Source organism: Toxorhynchites rutilus, chromosome 3 (genome assembly GCF_029784135.1).
Source record: "Toxorhynchites rutilus septentrionalis strain SRP chromosome 3, ASM2978413v1, whole genome shotgun sequence".
NCBI classification, from domain to species: domain Eukaryota; kingdom Metazoa; phylum Arthropoda; class Insecta; order Diptera; family Culicidae; genus Toxorhynchites; species Toxorhynchites rutilus.
Genome location: NC_073746.1, coordinates 189,816,220 through 189,839,949, shown reverse-complemented (window position 1 = coordinate 189,839,949; position 23,730 = coordinate 189,816,220). Strand labels below are relative to the sequence as shown.

Genomic DNA, 23,730 nt, shown 5'->3' with positions numbered 1-23,730 from the left:
TTCCAAGTTATAATTATCATGAATAACCCTTTTTTTTAAGTGAGATCGAACTATTAACCTTGTGATCATTTTGTTCAGCTTGATTTATACCCCATGTGCTTCTTTCACCAAAGTTTGGAAATAAGTTCGGATACCTATGCAAATTAGAGAACACAAATGATTAGAAATTGTCACATTTATTTTTCCCCTTACATTTCATAGAAGCTTAAGATGATTTTTTTCTGTATATTTCTAGCTCATAAATCAATTTCAATTTGAAACAGGTTGATCATTTTCTCAAATGCTTGTCTTCTTCTATTTTTGTAAACATTCATTATCGATAATTATTATTACATCTGGACGACCAGACGGATTAAACAACGAAAGCAAGATAACAATAATGATGTTAACGTTGAACATCTATTTATTCAAAAACATGTTTTCTGGGTAAATCCAAACTATCTAAATTATTCAAAAAGTTGACATACAAAAACCTGTTTGCTTATTTTACGTATTATATTAGTATCCAAATGTATAATACTTATACATACAAATACGCTTTATATAATCTATTGTATGAGGTATATTAAAGTTTCTGTTTTGATGCTATTGTTAACTGTGGCGAATAAAATCTAAGGTTTGTTGTGTTAAAATAAAAGAAGTGCAAGATGTATATAATCCGAGTTGGAAGATAATTACACAATAACAGTGTGTTACCAAAATTAATGAAGAATTATTTTGGATAAGTTGAAATAAATGTCCGAATTAGTGTTTAGTGTGGTTGAAAAACTTATGTTATTTGAAGGCACGGTTTCAAATTTGATACCTCCACTCAGACTCACAATCCTACACTTCTTTTTTGGCTATTGCATTGTTTGGTAAATTTAGTAATGGTGTGTTTGTATATGAAAAATGGCTATTGCAGTTATATGGAACCCGTTTGTTGTGTTGTGTTGCGACTATTGTACATTATGGAGAATGATTTGAATGCTAAGGATCACTTTGAATATACCCATTTGAAAATATGAAACTAATAACTAACAAACAAAAATTAAGTTCACTGTTGAATTGAAACATTACTTGTTCTCGGTTGAACCCTTTTGAAAACAGTCTGAACCGTTTTTTATGCTCCGACACAAGATATCAAACAAATTAACCTGAATCATGCTACAAAATCCAGCGGTCGATTGAAGCCACCTTTACGATTCATGTATTGTCTATACTTGCGTTTTAGAATAACATGCACCTCGCCTACGTTATTACCTTCTACTTTTTTGCCCTTGGTCGTGTCAAAACCGCAAAATCCCATAGTTTTCAACATCTCTTGTTCTTCGGGAGATTTACCTTCAAGTTCTGCTTCTGTAACAACTGGCTTGCTATGTAACCGTTTGGATGATGTTGGTAACGGAGACTTTTCACGAGCTCTGTCATACGATCGTGATCTATAAAAAACAGTCCAATGATAAATTCACTTGATTGACAGTTCAGCAATTTAGTTTTAAAATAAATATGTATGTAAATCGAAAAAATAGGTCGGAAGTCGAATTGGAAACTGAAAAACATCCATATTTCCGAGTGACAACTAATCAATATAACGAGAATATTACACTAACTTATCATTCGTGGAATGAGCGTATTTTGGAAATTCCTTATAAAATATTTAAAACAAAAACACCCGATAATTTAAAAAATATCAATGCTATATGAATATTATTGTGTAATTATAATAATTATCTAAATAATTTCAAAATCAGAAGTATAAAATATGACTATGTCTGTGGAAAAGGTTTTATACACTACACTCAATGGGGCAGCCTCAATTCACCTCGATCTGGTTCTTCGTCTATACTCTCGCTGTCGTAAATCTCGTTCTCTGTCTCGCTCCCGACGTTCACGGCTTCTGTCCCGACTTTTCTCCCGTTCAACTGAACGTCGTCGTTCTCTGAAAGAATGCAAAACACAATGTTTATTTCTGAATACATGCTATTTATTATTATTCAAAAACAATTTCAAAACTATTTAATATAATGGGGATGTGAGCATCGTGCAGTGTACAACCTAATATTTATAAAGACAAAAATATGCGATGCGCCCCTACTATGTTTATTAGTACAGATTACAGTTCAATGAAAGAAACGCATGGAAAGTATGAAAATCATATGGCTCTTCCACGACATCGAGCATATTGTATGGTCGTGTATCTGGTTCCATGCTGCTCGCTCTCAGCTCTCCATAGCACTGAGAGCACGTCCGGGATATACTAGATAGCCGTGATCCTGATCTTCTGCTCCATCTATACCTGTTTCTCAGAAACGCCTATGTCAACGTTTAATGATGTTTCCTTCGTTGTATCCCTGTTTCATATCCCACCAGAATTACGTATGTCTACAAACAGATTAATAAAATTGTATTGAAGCTCAATCAGATTTCCTCATCATGTGTCTCTATTTCTATGCTCGTAACCCGAATTTAACCGTTTTACGGGTAGTGGCAACTATATTGCCACCAACCATTTTATTTTTGTCTCTTCTCTAACAATAAGTTATCACTTCCAGCCTTATGTGATAATTAGTTCTGATATTAAGCGAAACACCTGATTTTTTGAGCGCGAAAAAATCGAAAACTATTCATTTTGGAGCCATTTTCGTGTTAACAACTCCCAATTTAGAGCAGCAAGAGCAAATTCCCCGAAAAATCATTCAAAAACAGTCAATTTGTAGATGCTTTCAACATAAATGAACTATTTAGGATCTACTGAGTCTGATCATGAGTTTTATTAGTTGTTTTTGTTGAAACTAACATCAAAAATTCAAATATAAAAAATGTTTACCATCGGGCAGTGGCCATTATATTGCCACCAATTTTCTCAATGTTTTTCACTGTTTTGCGTATTGAAAAAAATTGTTTGTGTATTTTTACATGTAAACATGTCGTTTTATTGTAGTTTGCGTTGATTACATGCATAGCGTCATTGTAAACAAACAATGCTTTAATTTATATTCTAATATGTAGGTATTGGTAGCTACCATACGAGATGGAAAAATGTAAAGTGAGAAGATTTTTAAATCTGTGTGTTAATTAAACTTAATTTCAATTCAATTTTACTTCTCGTTACGTCGACCAAAAACGTAAATGAACGATGTCAGAGTTACAGAATTGTTTGTTCCTTTGACGGAAAACATTTGACAGTGTATGGGAAAAAGGTTGCAAATTTTTTTTCGTGTAAAATGCGCTTGAAAAATAATTTTGATTGACTCCATATAACCTAGATTGAGACGAAAAGTTTTCCGCTTGCGTCCTAGTTTTAGACGAATGAAGTGTTCAGCACCCTAACTGTGAAAAAAGTAATTACAATTGCTGCAAGAGATAAACTTCCATGGAGTTGCTCTAAAATCCAAACATAGTAGACATTAGAATACTAATTCTGATATAAGTAGAAATCAAAGAAAAGAGGAAACATTTTAGTTCGTGACATGCTCTGTTTTATTTATTGAATGATGAATGTAATGCGGAAAATATTTTTTGGAAATGTGTAATTATTTTTTGTATATCCTCTTTCAACGTTATTCGTTGATACATTCCATTTTGTATCATTTGAGTAACTGACTGTTATGCATGGTATGTGAACTTCCTATTTTCCTAGCTACTAAACAATCAAAGTTTAACACAACCAAAACCCGTGAATCTTTCCACCTTCTATTCTTCATCTCGACTACCATACACTGCATGATTTTCATATGTGTGAGTGCAAACGCTGAGCGTAAACGAATGTTTCCGTATTTTCAACTGTCAAGTTTCTATAAGACCAGTTACATTTTCCGTTGTTTTAGCTGTTTTGATCAATTAAATCTGGAAAATGCCGAAGGGAAAAGTCTTCACGGAGAGAAAAGAAAGACAAATTGATTCATTTCACCAAGAAAATGTTGGTATCAGAGAAATTTCTCGTCGGATTGGACGATCCCATTAAGTAGGCCTTATTATGTGGCGAATCCTCAAGAATACGGTAAGAAGGAGAGAGCTCCACGTAAATCGAAGCTCTCTGACTGGGATAAGCGGGAAATAGTTCAGGTTCGAATACCTGAAAATCGCAAATGAAATGTGCAAATAAAGCAATATTTCAACTACTCAACTTCTCGGGTGACAATTCGTCAAATTTTGGTAAAAAAACTCACATAAAGAGGGCTTGAAAGGTTACAACTCCTCATCTTACACAATCTCTTTGGCAAAACTCAGACATCGCATGACGTCTGAGTTTTGCCAAAGCTCACATGAACCGACAGTGGAAGTGTTGTGTCAAAGAATGTTTCCAAAAGAATACATTTTGCTATATACCATAACGAAAGGTTTTCAAATTATAGGTTATTTTCACTGACGAAAAAAAGTTCAATTTGAATGGTCCTGATAGTTTTAACGGGTATTGGCGTGATTTACGGAAAAAGGAACATTATTTTAATTTTTTGGACAGGCCGGCTCGCTCTCCAAACTTGAATCCTGTTGAAAATCTTAGGGGGATCCTTGTACGCAGAATCTACACTGAGGGAAAACGCAACTTCTGCATTTTCGGAAAAATGGAAAAATACCGAAAAATCCGTTCAGCAGAATTTGGTGAATAGTATTCCAACCCTTAGAAAAATCCTCGGTCGAAAACTACTAAATACATTTGGTAATGCAAAATTAGTAGAATGTACAAATTGTTTGTACAAATTGTCAACAAACCCGCATCCCTACCAGAGATTAGTATATTTTACTCGATAACATTAGTAAGCTTGTATATTGTCATATCTGAAAATTGGTGAGAAAAGCGCGTATTAACCATTTTCATTGTTCCCATAAGGCAATACTGAGGTATAATAAGGATATAATTCTGATACGTGCATTTTCGGCGAGAAAATGTAGCCGATATTGGGCTTCCGAATCATGGTTCTGCTTGACATATGTGTTTATTATTACGGTCGAAAATGACTATAGATTGGTAGTATTTACCAAAAAATTCGTTATATTTACTAATTATTTCTCTCAGTGAACACGAATTTTCAAGGTTAGTCGAAAGGTTAGGTTAGTCGATATGCCAAGGTTACCAATTATTGACATGTAAATCAGCCGAACATTTTGAATTTTTCATTGATAAAATTTTTGAATTTTGATGTGGTCTTATAGAAACTGGACAGCTGAAACTATCATATTTAAGCACAATAAATAAACAAACAATTCTATTGAACGAAATTGACGTTAAATATACTTTATTCTAAGCATCCAACAATGTATGAATGTTGAAATTCTAACTGTTTGTGTTGCAACGAAATAGAATCAGGGTGGTCTTATAGAAGTTGGACTATCAAATAAACTTAAAAATAGTCCGAACAGTGTCATTCATTTCCGTCCAAGTTTGTAGATCCCCACCCGTGGTAATTCTGTGTAGACACCTACATTCGACAAAAGGTCTATGGAATTCCATACATCCCAAATACAGTCCACCGTATATTGCCCGAGCACGAACATGTAGAAAACACGGGTTATTTCGTGATCCATCCGTAATAGACGGAACGCGAAACACGAGAAAACTTGTGAGCGGTCCGCAATGTGTTAAAGAAAAATCGGATATCCGGCTTATCCGGAAACCGGATAGTGACTCACTATCCGGATACCGGACACCGGATATTAGAAAAAAACAAACTTATTAACTTATAAGAAATCATAACACAATAAGCCGTCGTATACAAATTACGTAACGCTAAAAATCCGGATTTTGGACCCCCTCCCCCTCTACGTAACGCAATTTCCTATCTCTAATAAACAGTAAGTAACGCAACCTCAACCCTCCTCCCCCTCCTCCTTGCGTTATGTAATTTGTGCACGACGCCTAAGCATATAAACATCATTTACATGTAAATGGGTGAGTACTGAAATAACAGAAATGTTATTATGTTAAGGGCTGCCCACATACCACGTGGACCACTTTAGGGGGATAGGGGTTACGAGTGTCCACGCTTGTTCATGGTGAGGGGGGTAGGGTATAGTTAATGTCCACGTGGATACGTGAAATAAATATTTAAGAAAATACAATATATTAAAAAATCAATGAAATCTGTTTTCAATTTCCAAGAATTTCCAAACTTTCCGATCATTCCTGTTCTGCGTATTTAACGATGATGATTTAAGATGCTTAAAATGAAATTGCCACGGAAGTAAATAATCTAGCAGAGAACGAATCATAAAGCAGTTTGTGAAGAACTATAAAGTTAATCAAGAGCTTCTCGATAAGCTACCAAAATCCTATTTATACGAGACGTCGCAGTTCAATTCCGAGAAATGCAAAATGAGAGCCCACGTAATAACCTCCTTTTAACTCAATAGATTGAAAGGTATCCCTAGCATTTTTCGCAAAAAACTCTCTCACAATAAGGGAGAAATGGACCGGCACTTTGCCATGATGCAAAGTGCCGGTCCATTTCCCTCACCCCTCGCCCGAAAATCAATAATTTTGCGAAACAGTGAAAAATTTTCATTTTTCAATCTTCGGCAAAGGTTTTGTTTGTATTGGTGAAAGCATCGTTATTTTTTCGACACTGATGCCAGACAACATAATCGAAACAGCTATAAAAACCACTCAAAAAAAAGTTATTCCTGAGACATAGTGTTTCATGTCATGAAAATCAATAGAATAAAATTGTGTTGATATCAATACAATTATTATTGTTGCGTTTGATGGGTCTATAATGTAAGTTTTTAGCAACTTTAACATTGATTAAGCAAATTGTATTGAAGAGCTCAGAACACTGCCTCTGCTGTCTATGCTTTCAAAAACAGTAAACGGAAAAGTATTACATTCAATCGAAATGCCTCGGCTAACGAAGAGAAGGGTTAAGGCTCTCCAACGTGAATATGTGAAAACAATATGACCAACGAAGGAAAATATTAAGGAATTATCAACATCGAGTTACTATGCGGAAGAACTTGTTAATACCAAAAGAGCCCCAATTCGCATGTGTCATAATTTTGCTCATGTTACGCTCGCGTATAATCAGAATTTTACTTCATATGCAAATGCACCTTCTATATATATTTATATTTGCAATTGTTCATCGGAACATATCGTTCATACAATTTACTTTAGTATTGAATTGTTATTTTTTTTCAAATGTATTCATGTATTCAAAGACTCGTGTCAATGAAGCGCCACACAGTCTGATATGTGAATTGATCTATTTACGTGTGCTTCGCTCTTCTCTCACAAACACTATTACCCCATTTTAACACATGGGTTTACACCTATACTACTACAATGGCTAGCTTCCACCTTCAGGTTCATTGACACGAGTCTTTGAATACATTTGAAAAAAAAAACAAATAACAATTCAATACTAAAGTAAAATGTATGAACGATATGTTCCGATGAACAATTGCAAATATAAATATATATAGAAGGTGCATTTGCATATGATTCTGATTATACGCGAGCGTAACATGAGCAAATTTATAACACATGCGAATTGGGGCACTTTTGGTATTAACAAGTTCTTCCGCATAGTAACTCGATGTTGATAATTCCTTAATATTTTCCTTCGTTGATCGTATTGTTTTCACATATTCACGTTGGAAAGCCTTAACCCTTCTCTTCATTGGCCGAGGTATTTAGATTGAATTTAATACTTTACCGTCCGTTTACTGTTTTTGAAAGCATAGGCAGCCGTGGCAGTGTTCCGAGCTCTGCAATACAATTTTCTTACCCAATGTTAAAGTTGCTAAAACTTACATTATAGACCCATTAAACGTAAAAATAATAATTGTATTGATATCAACACAATTTTATTCTATTGATTTTCATGACATGGGACGCTATGACTCCGGAATAACATTTTATTGAGTGGTTTTTATAGCTGTTTCGATGATGTTGTTTGGCATCAGTGTCGAAAAAATAACGGTGCTTCCACCAATACAAACAAAACCATTGCAGAAGATTGAAAAACGAAAATTTAACTTTCAGAGCACTTGCTCGAGTTTTCCGACGTTCTTCACTATACGGTGTGAAAGCAGATGAAAATTTAATATCTTGTGAGTAATCGATTAGAGTTTGGTTGATATTACTTGATGGGAAGTGTGCGAAAACGATCATTTTCTTCACACTGTTTCGCAAAATTATTGATTTTCGGGCGAGAGGAGGGAGGGAGATGAAAGAAATGAGCGCCATTGTGGCAGCCATTTGTGGCTAGCTTCCACCTTCACCTTCACCTTAAGCTGTGTCCGAATCACAAACACCTCAGTACATCAGCGGAAAAAATTGAAGTAACTTTTTGGTGTAGGCGGTGAACATTTGCTCCTGTTCGTGGACCGTCATCAACCGTCATCATTCTCCTTGAACCGTTTTGTTCAAGTTTCGGAGATTTTTTTTTATTTCAACAAAAAAAATCATGCAAAATGCATATTCCAGCTGCAAATTATGACTATGTACCAAAATTGTATGAAAATGTCAAAAGAATGAGAATTTTCATATAAATACACAATTGCATGTTAACCCTTTGCGGTCGTATTTAATTTGGACATGGGTGTCGTTACTGGTCGGAATTATTTTTACTTGAAAGAGCAATGATACATAATTTGTAAGATTATGGAAGAGCAAAATTCATTGAATTCTTTGTGAACTTTAGATATGTATCTACTGAACAATGTGTTTTTATGTTATTCCATAATAAATTATATTCTATAACTCTCCATCGTGTGCTATCTTTCGAAATAGTCCCTCAGCATGCAGTCCTGGTTTTTGATTATAGTTTTTTTCTATTGAGGCTGAGAGCCACCATCCAAACCATACACACGTTTTAAAAGGTTTGATGGCCGAGTTTTTTTTTCTTTTCTATTATTTTTACAAAAAATTTCACTTTCGTGAGGTATTTAAGTTTGAGCAATTTCTAACAATTTAATATATTACGTGTCATAACGTTTGAACCGCTCGATTTTTTTTTTGAGTTTCCAGAGATGTGTAAGTGCTCGGTTAAAATGATGTATATAGAGTAGGGTATAATAACTATCTTCGTTTATAAGATTGGCAATTTTAACTTTATTGTTTTGTTGTACATTCGAAAAGCGAAAACACTAGTCTTTAATAACTATAGAACTAGATAGAAAATTATCACTCCTTTACGAAATACACAGCAAATTTCCCACGAATTACAAGTTTATAATTCGGAGGCCAACCTTAGATCTCAATCAATTCAAACAATTATTCGGCCAAGTTAAGGCATGGGAAGTTTGAATCTAGCTCCACGCAGAGGTAGCTGCTCGTTAAGGCTTCATAAAACTGCCTGTTAGCTGCATTTATTTTTCGTGCGATCACTCTACATATGTTATCGACTGGATTCTGAACTGGTAAATAAGCAGGGTAGTCCAGAATCTGCAGCCCCAGGCCAATAGACCATTCAAAGGACTCCTGGCTTTTATGAAATGATGCCTATTTCTGCTGGAATAACCAATCATCATGGTGATTTCAGAAATACTCCTTTGAACTCCTGACTTCTCACTCGTTTGAGTGGAAAAGCTATTTAAAACAGTCCTTTCTGAGAAAGTTCTTTCCAAAATATCTTTGTTTTACATTAATAAAGAAACAAAATCTAACATAAAACAAACTTTAAATGGAATAAGGGTGCAGTCGAGGTGTTCGGGCGCAGGCGCAACCCGTCAGAAGAAATTGCAAATTATCACTCGCTGGGAAACGTAAACTCTAACAAATAATTCTGAGAAAAACTGCTCGTGATAATTGCGGCGAAACTCGGGATAATTGCGTTGGAAGGAAGAACGAATGTCTCGATTAATAATAAAAGTATTTTTTATTCACGAATTGGAAATTACACCATTGCGTTCACACGTGGAATAGCTGCACTGTCGGAGAATGCAACTGTACCCTTTTTGCTTTTCTCCTTCTGCTGCTCCTACTGTCATTATTATTCCTACTGCTGCTTTTTGCGTGGTGGTCGTTTTAACACTGGTTAAAGTTGGTGGTGGGAAGGGAACTGAATCGTGGTTTTTGAAATACTGTTCGTTGGTCGTCGGAATACTAGATGTGGAGCGCATCGTGCTCGCCACTTTTATAGCAGATTGCATTCATGCACATTTTCGGTGGGCGTAAACGAAAATGTTGGTCGTCGTTGATTCGAATAGGTTTGTAGCAGTCACTCAATACTCAGGAAGGTTCTCTGAAGGTATTTATATCGGTCACTCAAAATCGCTGTCGGTCCAGAATTCCAGGTAGTTTGTCGTATAGTCGTTCTTGCTGCATTATTTGTGATAACAATTCACTCACAAAACGGTTTCGTGGATGGCTGGGACCGTAAGGCAGCTTGGAATGTAGTAACCGACGCCCCGCATGCGATAGAGCAACGTTGTCTATGAAGGTTGCAGGGCTGCAAGACGGTTGAGTAGCTCTCCACGATCGATTTCCGGAAAATATTCTTGTAGTTGATCTTGCTGCAGACTTATGATTGTAAAAATGGTAGCCTTTTCACTCGTGTTGATGAGTTTGACGATAAGGTTTTACAAGTTCTTCATCTTCTAGTGATACAGGCTCTACGCTAGAAATTCCTTCTTCTATTTTGGATTGTTCATCAGCATCTGCGGCAATACCAACACATACTGGAGTTGGCACATTTTCTTCAATCTGGATTCGTCGATCATGTATTAATGTGTTGTGACGCCTTGAACATTTTGCACACGTTTTCGAGGAACGACACGACGCTTATCGATGACCCTTACGCAAACAGTTAACACGTTCGTCGCCCAACGCGACGTTTTTGAGTTTCTTGCAGGGCCCAACTTGCGAATAAATTATTAAATGAAGATCAAACTTAGTTTGTAGATAACTTGTACATTATCTAGCAATGTTTGTTTTCAATTGAGAACGAATTGATCACAATAACACATGCCAAAGCCATATTCTAGGGGTCTTGCAAAAAATTGCAGTACAAACCACCCGTACTATAGATTAATGAAAAGTATAGTATGAAGAGTATAATATTATGGTTATAATTTTATTATTTTTCTTCATATCCTATAGTTACATTTGGGTGCTTGTTATATCAAATTCCTTCTAAAAATCCTATTCAATTTGAACGAGGAAAGTATCACCCATATGTATGTGACGGGGCGTCGAAAGTGTTAAAGTACAAGTTAGCTTTTCTTATCTTGGATCTTCGCTGCTCGACGCTCATACTTAGGAACGATGGGCACTTGTAGTTATGGTGTCTTTCAGCACAAATCTCACATGTTACATTTGAGATCGTAGCAGCATGACATACTTATTGGATGTGTCAACTTCGTTGGAATTTGATTTTGATTACTGGTTGAATTAGTGACTCGTGTTGGATTCGTTAACTCACATCTTTCTAGCAACTCTTCATGCCTTAAAGTCTTCCCCCAATGTTTGCGCGTTTCGGAATTAAGGCATTTCGTTAACAAAAAAGTTATGATGAGGCTGGAGGTTCCATCGATAGGTTGATCCATAAATTTCAACCCCTCCACATGTCGGATACAGGTTTCTAGAAGATTTCTCAATTCCTTATGACTTTCTCTTGATAACGCCTTCATGGATAAGTCGATAATGACTCTAGGATTCTCGAAGCGCTCTACCAGAAGGGACCACGCTAGTTCATAATTTCATTGATGATTTTCGCACTTATTATGCCTGCTACTTCACTAACTAAGGCGTTATTCAAATAATGTAGCTTCGTTGCATCGGAGTCTCCACATCTACCAATGATATCGGTGAAAAGAGCCTTAAACTTGGGCCATCCTTCGTAACTTCCATCAAAAGTTGATATCGGTGCCTTCATAGGTTGTTGTTGTACAATAACTTGAGGTGCTGCCTGATTCACACTGGCAACCGCCATTTGCTTAGGAGTGGAGTGGGCTTGGAAAAATTCCATCAATTCGTTGATTTTTACGATAGTATCTGTATGAATGGCATCGAATTCATCAAGCTGCTGAACTTCTTCTTCAATTTTTCCAAGAGCGATTTGGGAAATAATCTCGTTATGCTTAGAAACGTATTCTGAATAGTGTAATTCTAACTTTGCGGAATATGCATTCATTTGGGCCACGTTAATAAGGGATGGATCTGTTAAAGCTGCATCTAAAATCTTCACGCGCGCCCTGATCAGTCCGCGCTGATGAACTTTGCTTTGCTTGATTTGTTCCATGGCTCCACTTCTTGTTTCCACCTTTGTCGGGGAATTTTCGATCGGCATAATACACGCGAATAAAATGAAATCGGCGAAACGCACACTGAAATGTACAGTCACGAAAACTAAACCGGCAGCGACGATTTAAGTCTAATAAACGCGGATCGATACGAACTCAGTAAATGCGCAAGGGGGGTGACCGGAATAAATCGCCACAGTAAACAACTGCAACAGAAACAACCGCTTAGAAAAAGTGTAGTAGGCTAGAAATATTTGGCGCGGGAAAAACATCATGTGCCTCACATTTCTATTATAAATTTATTCTCTTGTTCTCGTTTTTCGAAATTTATTCTGAGGACAATGTAATGGGGACGAAGTCCCCATTTGGCGAGGATAAGGAATCGAGGCGGCCCATGCCGCCAAGATGACGCAATCCGAGTCCACCGCCGACCCGCCGTCGGAAGCGGCGGTGTCTCGCACGCAAACCTGGGATCCACTGATTGCCCGGTTAGTTTGAAACATAGGATACGATCCTTTAGCAATGTCCGACCGAGCTCTAGCGAGCGTCGGACGGTATACGTCTGCCCGGGGCGTTACGTTTGCCTGGGGCGATACGTTTGCCCGGTTAATTCTTGTTTTGAAATACAATACCGCGCCACAATATTTATAGCCTACTACACATTTTATAAGCGGTGGTTTCTGTTGCAGTCGTTTTCTGTGGCGATTTATTCCGGGAACCCGCAAGGGGAGGGGTCTGGTCTCCACGGAGGATGAGGGGGAAATCTAAAATCGTTCTTTTTGTGTCCACGTGTTATGCGGACAGCCCCTCATTAATGTGTTATAATTTTGTTATATAGTAAATATCAATTATTATCAACTCATAACAGTATTAACCCTTTCATAACAGCAGTGTACTCCGCCGAAGTGCTACCCCTGTACGGAGCACTGCGCCGAAAAGTATGCACATCGCGCTGGTGTGATCGAAGAGCAGTATGAATTTGATGTCGTCTAAAGACGACGCTCGTACACACAGCTCGTCGCGTGGACGCTCGTAACGAAAGGGTTAACTTCATAACAGTACTCAAAATTAACAAGTGTTGAATTATGATGAATGAAAAAAGAATTTCCAGCAGAATATAGAAGTAAGTTCGGTATTCTTTGTGTGGTCTCGTCTTTGTCCAGATACTTTTTTGATGTAGCAACATGCGGAATTACCTCGAATATATAAAAGCCCAACACACTACTCCATCGACCTACAGTTGTTAGGGTGTGTCGCCTGTCATAATAGTTTCGATTTGTGGCGAAGCAAGTGTACCCCTTCTCAGATTACCATCCTTGAAGACAGTTGTTTTTTTCATCTTAATGAAAACAATTGAATGCTTTTTTCGAAACACATAGTTTTTACACTTATTCGTCCAGTAAAAATATTATTTCAACACACCTACAAAAATCTCAATATTACCAGAAAAAACGGATTCAGATATCTAGCAGAAAACTTGATACACTATTAAATAGGATATTTTTTTCTGAAAGAAAAATTTAATATTTGTACCTAATTCTTTTAAATAAGAAAATTTAATTGATTTAAAATTTCTTTCTATAATTTATCGCTTCATTTTCTATTAGCTTACAAAAAAACCGAATATCCGGCTATCCGGCCTCGAAGCTGGCCGTATATCCGTTATCCGGTATTCGGCCGAACCACTATCCGTTTCATCAGTAATAAATATGCTTTCCAGACAATTCAGTTATTTAATAGTTGATCGAATATATTATTACATCTTGTTCACACAGAGTGAGCCAAGTGTCAGAGTAGAAAATTGTAATTACTAAAATTTTCATGGTCGATTTCAAATCCAACCGTTGTCTTTCATTGACTGCAAGTACTGTTTCTCAAAATCTCGCCAACCCGTTTGTCATTGAAACATATTTTTTTTGAAAATCAAGAATTGTACTTGAAAATACATACTAAGAGCTGTAGAAAAACAATTGGAAGAAAAGCTTTTAAGCTACTAAAACTACACATCTTCAAACTTTGAGTTCGATTTACTCAAAATCATAATTATGTTACTTAGTCTGGTCTGACTAATGCTCTTGTTATGATCTCTTGATTGCATTTTGAGGAAACGGTTATAAGGTGAAATGTATAAAGCGTTCAATGTTGGATGGGTTCTCACATCGTTTTCTTTTAAATATTATTGAGACTTTGATCTCATGGAATTGCAAACTGACATTTCGTTAGAAGAAACGTTTATTCTATTTTCAAATAAATATACGTCTAGGTAACTACCAGTTACGATGCAATCGATTGATTACCTGCCAGCAGATCTGTTTCTATCGCGTTCTCTTCGTTTCTCTCTATGCGTTTTCCTTCTAGGCGACGACGGCATTTTGGAGAAGTCTGCAAAAGCAAACACAATAGTGAGGTTATGCAAATACATTTGCCGCTTACCGTGAAGCACTGTTTGTTCAGTAATTATTGAGTCTATTCACGCTCTACATCTAGCGAACTTGGCCTAATGTTATTGTAAAGCAAGCAGCAAAACATAAATTACCTGAGTCAGAATACCATTAAACCAAAAAATAGCGACACCATACACGTCGCGAGCGAGATATCAACGAAAAATGTCGATATACTACATTTTTTCAGAGGTGAACATGACATTTCGAAGAAAAAGGCAATAAAAAACAAGGTTAACAAAATAGACGTTATACTACCCAGTAAACATTTTCTACACTGAGAGAAATAATTAGTAAATATAACGAATTTTTTGGTAAATACTACCAATCTATAGTCATTTTCGACCGTACTAATAAACATATATGTCAAGCAGAACCATGATTCGGAAGCCCAATATCGGCTACATTTTCTCGCCGAAAATGCACGTATCAGAGTTATATCCTTATTATACCTCCGTATTGCCTTATGGGAACAATGAAAATGGTTAATACGCGCTTTTCTCACCAATTTTCAGATATGACAATATCCAAGCTTACTAATGTTATCGAGTAAAATATACTAATTTCTGGTAGGGATGCGGGTTTGTTGACAATATGTACAAAAAATTTGTACATTCTACTAATTTTTCATTACCAAATGTATTTAGTAGTTTTCGACCGAGGATTTTTCTAAGCGTATGCATAAATTGCTAAAATTAGAAGCGGTATAAATGCAGTAAGTTACCTCTAATCAGACATCTAGTTAATTGGACAGACCTGTAATGCGACATGAATAATTAAGAAATTTTCGACTCTAATTGGACATTTTTGTAAACATCGAGTTTGGGATGCAAATTATGATCTCAGATTGAAAGACGACGACACTGTATTACTGTCATCTCGAATGTCCAATTACAGATCACAATGCGACACTGAGCACGCGGGTGACGAGGATGAAAAGACATGTATGTATTCGCTTCGACTGCATCAAGCACCAAGATGGAGGATATTTCAATCTCAATCGAAATCAGTGTACCGTGGGCGTAAAACGAAAATAGTAGTGAATTTTTGTAAAAAAATAAAACATTTTTCAAATAAACAAAAAATAAATGAAAATTAACCTTTCCATATCAAAGGAAGAATCGTGAGCGAAAGTCGTGTCTGGTGTGTGAAAACAAAAGGTTGGCACAAATTTGTTACCACGAGGTACCAATAAAGACAGGTTCATATGTTTTCTGAACAGTTTCTACACGTAACCAGGAATTTTTCTTCTCAGAGAAATCCCAATGGCGTCAGCTGGGATTTAACCCAACAGGCTGTGAGAGTGTCTCGCTAAAATGTAGAAAGCTATCTAGCCTTTAATAGCTATATTAGTCCGCCTAGTACGCATCATTTTAACAGTACTCAACAACAAATTCTGTTTATCTCGAGTGCTATCAACAAATAAAACTGTTCATCTCGAGAACTATCCGACTGATTTAGAGCGACTTGAGCTGATGTCACTAACTGTACTTTGGCTTTGCATTACCATAATAAGTTTGGTTTAACTATGAAAGATGCTGGCCCCGTTTATTAATTTATTTTGGCCTAACGTTTTACAACATGGCCTGATTCACGATACTTATCTCAGTTCATGATTATTTCTCTATAATTCCACGGGCACCCGTGCGTGCCAGATCCTGCCCCACTTTGTCTAATCACCTTACTCACTGCACTCCTCATCGTCTCGCACTCGCCAGTTTTCCATTAAACACCGCTCTTGCAGGATAGTTGTCCGACATTCTTGTAACATGTAACATGTCCTGGTCATGTCTTGTGGTTCATAATCCTTTGTCTCCATAAGTCGTCCTTCTGCACACCGCCGAAGATGATTCTTAACACAGGTAGTTCAAAGACTTCCATGTGTAGCTTTTCTATTTCTATTCCATATTTTAGAGATGGCGAAATTGATGAGTCTTCGGCAGTTTAATAGTTCCTCTTTACCAATATCTGAGTATTAAAATGTCCGATGATGATCTTGATATCATGTTTTGAGTAGCGGTGATCATCGAGACTCGCGAAGTGAGAGCTGTGCACGTTTATGATGCTGATGTTGAAGAATCGATCCTTAATCCTTAATCTACACATCCGTGGGTTGATTGGCCACCACTCAAGCACACAGCTGTGCCCAGCTCATGCCGCAGCTCTGATAGGTGATATGACCATCACGTACGTTCTGTAGAACCCCTCCTGCATCGCAACCCCACCAGGGTTATCGGGTGCGCTACAGTTTAAGGATTCCACCAGTCAGTTCATGTTTATAATCACGACGTTCGATTGCACATTACTGATATGCCGGTTCATCCATCATCTCCACCGATAGTGTCATTCATTCAATACATCATCGGCCACCATTTTTTTGCAATCACAGATGTTTGTCGCATTTTTCACATAAATCAACACATAACGATTTCCTCCATCGTCCACATAATTGGAACATTTATGCTGTTGATATGGTGCTTTGCTACTTTTGACGCGATTTCAACGAGTATTATAGCGAATTCGTTTTTGTTCAGTTTCAACCCCAGTGCCACACTAACTGATGTCAAAACGTTTTTTTATTCACTCAGTTTCAACCCAGTGTCGCACTAGGTTCGCCCAGAAAGTTGTTAGTTTCGCACTGAGATGTTTCACGGGTTGGCACTCGGGTTCACTAATACAACTATACTGAACTGTTAAATTCCGAGTATTGTTTTGGAAAATCTAAAAAGAAAGACTGAAAAAATGAAAATGGAAACCTACTGCTTTTGCTTTTGTTTTATTGGAATCGTAATCCAAATCCGTAGATGGCATTAAGCTCCGTGTGCTTCTATTGGGAGGCGAAAATAATGATGGATATTCAGATGGAATAAATGAAAATTTACTTTAACTTATCGAATATTTATTTTATGTGATAAAATAAGGGGTTTTTTCCGATATCGCAGAAACATATTGAACGAAAACTGTGTCTAATGATGATTTTATATTATAATAGTAATTATTTACTATTTACAGAAAATGCATCGACAAATGGGTAAGTGAGTCTCAGAACTACATGTGTTAGGTAATCAAACAATATGAAGTAGAAATTTTCATTCAAACTTTTATATTTTTACACTGCACTTGGCCCTTCTGATCTGATAGAGAATAATTTACCTCCCAAGCACTAATATCGCCACCAGACGTCGACACTGTACATTTGTCATTGCAAATATAAACAAACCAGACTCTATAACGCACACCAACAAACCACCGCATTCGTGAAACTGAAAACGTTTTTTTATTACAGAGTCAGTTTGGCACTGACTCCGTTTTAAAAACGAATTCGCTATTAGGAATATGATACCAGCAGCGGCTAGTTTGTCTGTATGCTGAATCTATTTCTGAAATCAAATGGAGAATATAATATTTATATTGCAAAAATGTAAATAAAAGCTTTTCATACTTACACAATTTGATTCTCGATAGAGATGGGCAAACCGTTCATGAACTGATCAAATGAACTAGTTCACCAAAAAGAGTGAACGAACTGCCGTTCTTTTTTGCTGGGCAACAGTTCCCAGCAAACATTAAATCGCATAACAAGCGTATATATAACATCATATGCCCTAAAATTTGGTTGGCATATAATGCGCCTAACTGGCATATGCATGCAAAAGTGGAGGCCATATACCCAGCAAACATTAAATCGCATAACAAGCGTATATATAACATCATATGCCCTAAAATTTGGTTGGCATATAATGCGCCTAACTGGCATATGCATGCAAAAGTGGAGGCCATATACATACATGGCAAATGCTTACCGAATTTGTTTGGATGAATATGCAACTTTGACCGGCTATAATAGCGATTATGTTGGAATTGAATTGCGATCTAATATGAATATATTCATGAATTGTCAAAGCACCAAATACGACTTTTGCCATACTTATATACGATTTATTACAGACATAGAAAAAAACAAATGGCGCAAAATATTTTCGTGAAATGTTTATTACAACCTCACGAATCGCCATCTTAATATATGAGTATTTATGTTCGTAGAAATAATAATTGTTTGATTGACTTGTGTTGGGAGTGGAATATGAATATATAAAATGCCACAGATTGATGTTTGGTGAAAACTGCTCCGATGTGAGTTCGAACTCCGGTCGTCTGGATTATCATCCACCAGCTATCTCGCGCGGCTATCTGAAATTTAATTCAACAGCGGTTAAAACTTTCGAGTGCATCATTGACATTTCAATATGATGTAATATGTTCTTTATTAGGATCTAATATGATTTACTGTTTCATGATTTTCTTCAGCATGCAACACGATTTACTACAGTACTGAATCGATTTAAATTATACTCTTATACGACACACAAACTGCATCAGCGTAATATACGCATATGATGCGAATTAAATATATTTTACGACAATGTACATCATAAAACTGATGTTTATTATACCGAATTGAGACTTAATTTGATAATGGTATATAAAATCGAGTTTTTACATTTTATGCGATTTCAAATATACACGATACATACTTTGATTGATATTATATGCGATTATGATTTATTCGGATTTCTTGTAAGACTTGGCACGTGCAAAATTATACGATTTAATGTTTGCTGGGTTCATATGGACTGTATACCCAGTTCAGAACGAACTGTGTACGGTGAACGATGAACTGATAATACAGTTCAGAACGAACTGACCGCTGACTGAACTGTGTATAAGGTTCAGAACGAATTGCGTATGCAGTTCAGAACGAACTGTATATACAATCCAGAACGAACTGTGTGCGATGACCGCCGAATGAACTGTGTATGCAGTTCAGAACGAACTGTGTACGGTAAGCGGTGCATAAGAGGAAAGAAAACGAACGAGTGATATATGAATGGTGCTGCAAGATAAATAGTTCTTAAATTAACGAATGGAAACAAACGATAGCCCCATGAAACAACAAAAATAATATGTCGGTATTGTCGCTTTCATAAAAAAGCAACATTTCAGGATACGATGATTTTAAATTGGATTGTTAAATTATTTATCAAATAAAATTTTAATTTCATATTTGCAGTTCAAAATTTCAAAATCAAAGTTTGATTTTCTATTGTGCTAAGTTATTTCTAACCGATATCGGACGAATAATGATTAAAACGGCATTTTATGAATGAACAGTCTTACATAACATCCCAAACTTTTTATACTTGCTTTGACATATCCCTCCACTGTACAAAAGAATGAGTGAACTGCTCAAAAGAACTAGTTCACTTAAGTGAACGGTTGGTCACTGAACAGTTCATTAAGGTGAACCGTTTTGCCCACCTCTAATTCTCGATACATTCTCTGTTGTGTTTCCAATGACAGCTTAGTGAGAAAGAGAGAAGGCAAATTCTGCAGTGATGCCGTTTCGCTCAGTACACGTTATCGCGAATATTTATATCTGAAGCTGTAGGCAGTGCTGCTTGCACTTTATGGCGCTCGGTCGGCATCGGACCGATAACCGCTCGAAAATAAGTTAGAGTGGGTTCCCATCGAGTTATTAACAGTTTTAGTATTGATGCAACTATAAATTAAATTTGCATTAAAAGCATCATACAATGACGTCAATATTCGTGTCAGTCATGACAAACCAGGTGGGTGACGTCTTTAGAGAACCTCTATTGAACTGACAGGAGCCAACATATCGAGTATCCCACTGACATTTTCCCTTTGTTTTCCCATGAATTGGGTATCCCACTGACAGTTCTGCTTGAGATTTTGCTAAAGATCCTAGCATCAATCATAGCACCCGGCTGTGACAAACGCCTAGCACCATTTTTAAAATGAATTTTAAAGGGGGAATATTGCTATAAAATTTGTATGGAAGAACACCTGACGTTGGTTTCGTTTTGTTGGTGGTGCGTTGAGTGTGAATGGCACTTTGAGTGTCATCAGTGTCATAAAATAGTTGAACACAATATGGCATCCCTGTTCATTGAAAGAATTCACACATCAATGAGTTATCAAACTTGATCATTGAAATATTGAATCTTTTTGAGCAAAAAGTGTAGTGAAGAAAAATTCTTTACAAACAGAAAAAGTTTTCACGCATATTGTGAATCATAAGATACTGATGATTTGAAGTGTAATATAAGAACGTGTTATACGATTAAAAATTGCATTCTATCAAATACATACATGAGTTTGTTAATGTACAGAGATTGATATTGTGCATCGAATTTGGCAAACATTTATTTGTCGTTATTTAAATGTGTAGATAATTATTCGCAACAAAGATTGCTAATATGGGGTAAGTTAATCAATGTATCGTGACGTAGTGCAGAGAAATATAGAATATCACTTTTTATTTTTACAAAACTTCAATACAGTTTTCCTTCATCGCTCCACCCATTTCAATGGAAATATTCATATTTTCAGATCAGCGAGTTTGGCATGTTAAACGTCTTCTGCGTGCTCTCTATTTTTGTTAAAATTGTTTGCTGTAATAAACTAGATCTTCGCTTAAAAACACCTAAACGTTCTGCATAAAATTGGAAGTTTTGTGAAATCCTTCATAATTTTGTGGAATGTTGATTCGATTGATTATTTGACATTGTAAGAAATGTTTTTGCAATTTTGGAATGGTTCTATAGGCTTGAAAATTCTAAAATACTTCAAAAAACAACTAAGATCTTCGGTGTAGCAGTATATTGTTTACTATGTTTTCTCAAACGCGCGTAAAAGTTTACATGTTTTTTGGATAATCAATATCTGAGTGGCCTCTTCTTAACATTTTCATAATAATTTCTTAAATTATAAACATAAATGCTGTTAGGAAAAAATCTGAATAGGTATACGACACTTGAAATCGCTATGAAAATTCTTTTTCGTATTTCCGGAGACTTTGAATCTTTCTATTCGTTCGTCTTTAGAAAATTGTTTCTTCAAATGTATGCAATTCTGTTATACAGTTTTTTTTGTTTTACAGAGATCACAAGATAAATACAGGAAGCAGTTTTAGATAGAACATACTTCATGACCATGCCTCCAATAGTAAGCAGAATTACATAAAAAGGCATTTATTGACTACGAAGAATACCCGGAGAAATTTAGGTATCCTCTGAATCTTCTCTTCTCTTCCGATTTGGAATGTGATGAAAGATGGATGTATTTCCCCGAGTTTTGGCCGTATTCACTGAAATTCGCTTTGAAGTTTAATACAGTCCAATGCATTTGGATTATGGGGAAAAAAAAACACAATGAAGTAATGTATTATAACAAAAAATCACAATACCATGTCATCTGCAAAAAGTCTATATCTCAATAATTGAATCAAGTGGAATAAACCTTCCTAAAATTGGTGGACAGAAATCATGAAAATATCTCCAATTTCGAATAGTAAAACAAACTGAATGTGTGGTTGTTTAGAGTGTTCAATTATAATGTATCGAAAACAAGAAAAAAATATGAAATTCTCAAAATACTATGTTTATATATTTCCAGGGAGCAACCTATTTTCTCCTGTAATGCACATGTATTTCACATTGATCCGAAAACTAAAAGAACATGGATTACGGCTAGTTCCAAGGCGATTTCCGTCAGCTTTTTCTATGACTCGTCTAGAAATCTATACCGCATTATTAGCGTGGAAGGAAGTAAGGTAACTCATAGATATAAGTGAACAAAAAATTGTAAGAGGTTGTATCTAAGACACGACCGCATTTCCGACGTAGAAGTACGCAATTTTATTATGCAATCCATTTGTTTACCACTTCGAATATTATTTTAGTTTTATTTTGATGTTACTACTTCAGTAGTAAAAAATTTTTCGAATGATTTCAAACTGATAGGCCTGGCCTGGTAAACTGATAGAGAATATAATGAATATCGCTACCAAACTGTAGATTTACATATTCGATATATAATATATTAATATATTACATTTACGATTGAACAGCGCTGCTAACCCGCACCATAATTTCCCATTGCCACTCAGATATCCGATCACAAACTATAAACTCTTTTGTTTCTATATTCCGCTTGAAGTGGAATCGATCCCCACAACATTCAACAGTAAGGTATAATGACGATTTTCCTAGGCTTCTCAACTTAAACGTGCGGTTTAAGGAAAACATATTCCGGTCTGCACAACGCCAAGCAAGTACAAAAGTACTCAACACAAAAAATACCCCCAACTTGCATGTATTTGCAAAGCGGGTTCCATCAGGCACATTAATTTTGAGGTCCGTGTTAGGGAAACACAGCTCGGTAGGAACAAAAATAACCCCGACTTGCATATTTTGACAAAGCGGATTCACCCAGGCACATTGATTTTGAAGTCTGTGTTAGGGAAACACAGCTCGGTGGGAGCAAAATACCCACAACTTGCATGTATAGTTGCAAAGCGGATTTCCACAGGTACATAGATTTTGAAGTCTGTGTTGGGGAAACCGTAAATCGGGCCAATCAAAACTTGGCAGTTAGGGCGTTTGGATAACGGATGACATTCTGCAGTTATGCAATTCTTCATCTCATGAAAAACAACATTTCGTCAATTGTGATACGCGTAGAAATATTTCCTATCAATTAATGCAAACATCTTTCCGATCTACTAAGAAATGTTAGAGTTATAAGCATTCGAAATACGGGTATGTTTAGCACACAAATCGACAGAACAAATGTATGGGGAAAGGAAATTCTTCCAGTTTTCATGAATTTAAACTGTTTAGAGATTAGCGAATTTTAATGTATAGCATATCAAACAAATCTTAGATAATTTCCAATTCGATTGGTATGCAAATCATGAGAATTCGTTCACAGTGAAAATAGTTATTAAGCTTAACTTTATTTCATAAAAACGTGACCTGTTTTCTGATTTGGCACCCTTCCTGAAAGACGTAGTTCTACGTCAAAAACCCTATGATAGCATAATATGGCTATGGTTTATACATTTCATTTGAGATAATTAAATGCTATTGATAATGCGATCTACATGACGATTGCGTCATTCACTTGTTTGATCTGACTTGGTGCATCCGTGTATTGTCAATCCTCGAAACAAAGAAGAATGCGAGAGCTTTTGAATTTGCTGTCTATGCATATGAATTTCAGTTACAGAAAAAATATTTACAGTAATCATTCGATAACT

The 23,730-nt window shown here is 36.2% G+C and overlaps 2 protein-coding genes across 3 annotated transcripts in view; one reads left to right on the top strand and one right to left on the bottom strand.

Moving 5' to 3' along the window:
- Positions 1-160: 160 nt before the first annotated feature.
- LOC129778306 (U4/U6.U5 small nuclear ribonucleoprotein 27 kDa protein) lies at positions 161-14,826 on the bottom strand. 2 transcript variants are annotated; one of them, XM_055785123.1, is made up of 4 exons: positions 14,702-14,826; positions 14,463-14,547; positions 1,805-1,921; positions 161-1,421 (listed from the first exon to the last, which is right to left on the bottom strand). In XM_055785123.1, the coding sequence occupies exons 2-4, from the start codon at positions 14,534-14,536 to the stop codon at positions 1,142-1,144; spliced, it is 471 nt and encodes a 156-aa protein (XP_055641098.1). In that variant the 5' UTR covers positions 14,537-14,547; positions 14,702-14,826; the 3' UTR covers positions 161-1,141. The 2 variants fall into 2 exon arrangements, with proteins under 2 accessions (XP_055641098.1, XP_055641099.1); XM_055785124.1 differs by having other exon boundaries at positions 14,599-14,730.
- A 5,747-nt stretch (positions 14,827-20,573) lies between these two features.
- The window catches only part of LOC129776806 (homer protein homolog 2), an 89,340-nt gene continuing 86,183 nt past the window's right edge, over positions 20,574-23,730 (top strand). Inside the window, exons 1-2 of the mRNA XM_055782669.1 lie at positions 20,574-20,892; positions 22,086-22,242. Of these exons, the coding sequence (XP_055638644.1) occupies positions 20,888-20,892; positions 22,086-22,242 (162 nt within the window). The 5' untranslated portion in view covers positions 20,574-20,887. The remainder of the gene's footprint in view (positions 20,893-22,085; positions 22,243-23,730) is intronic.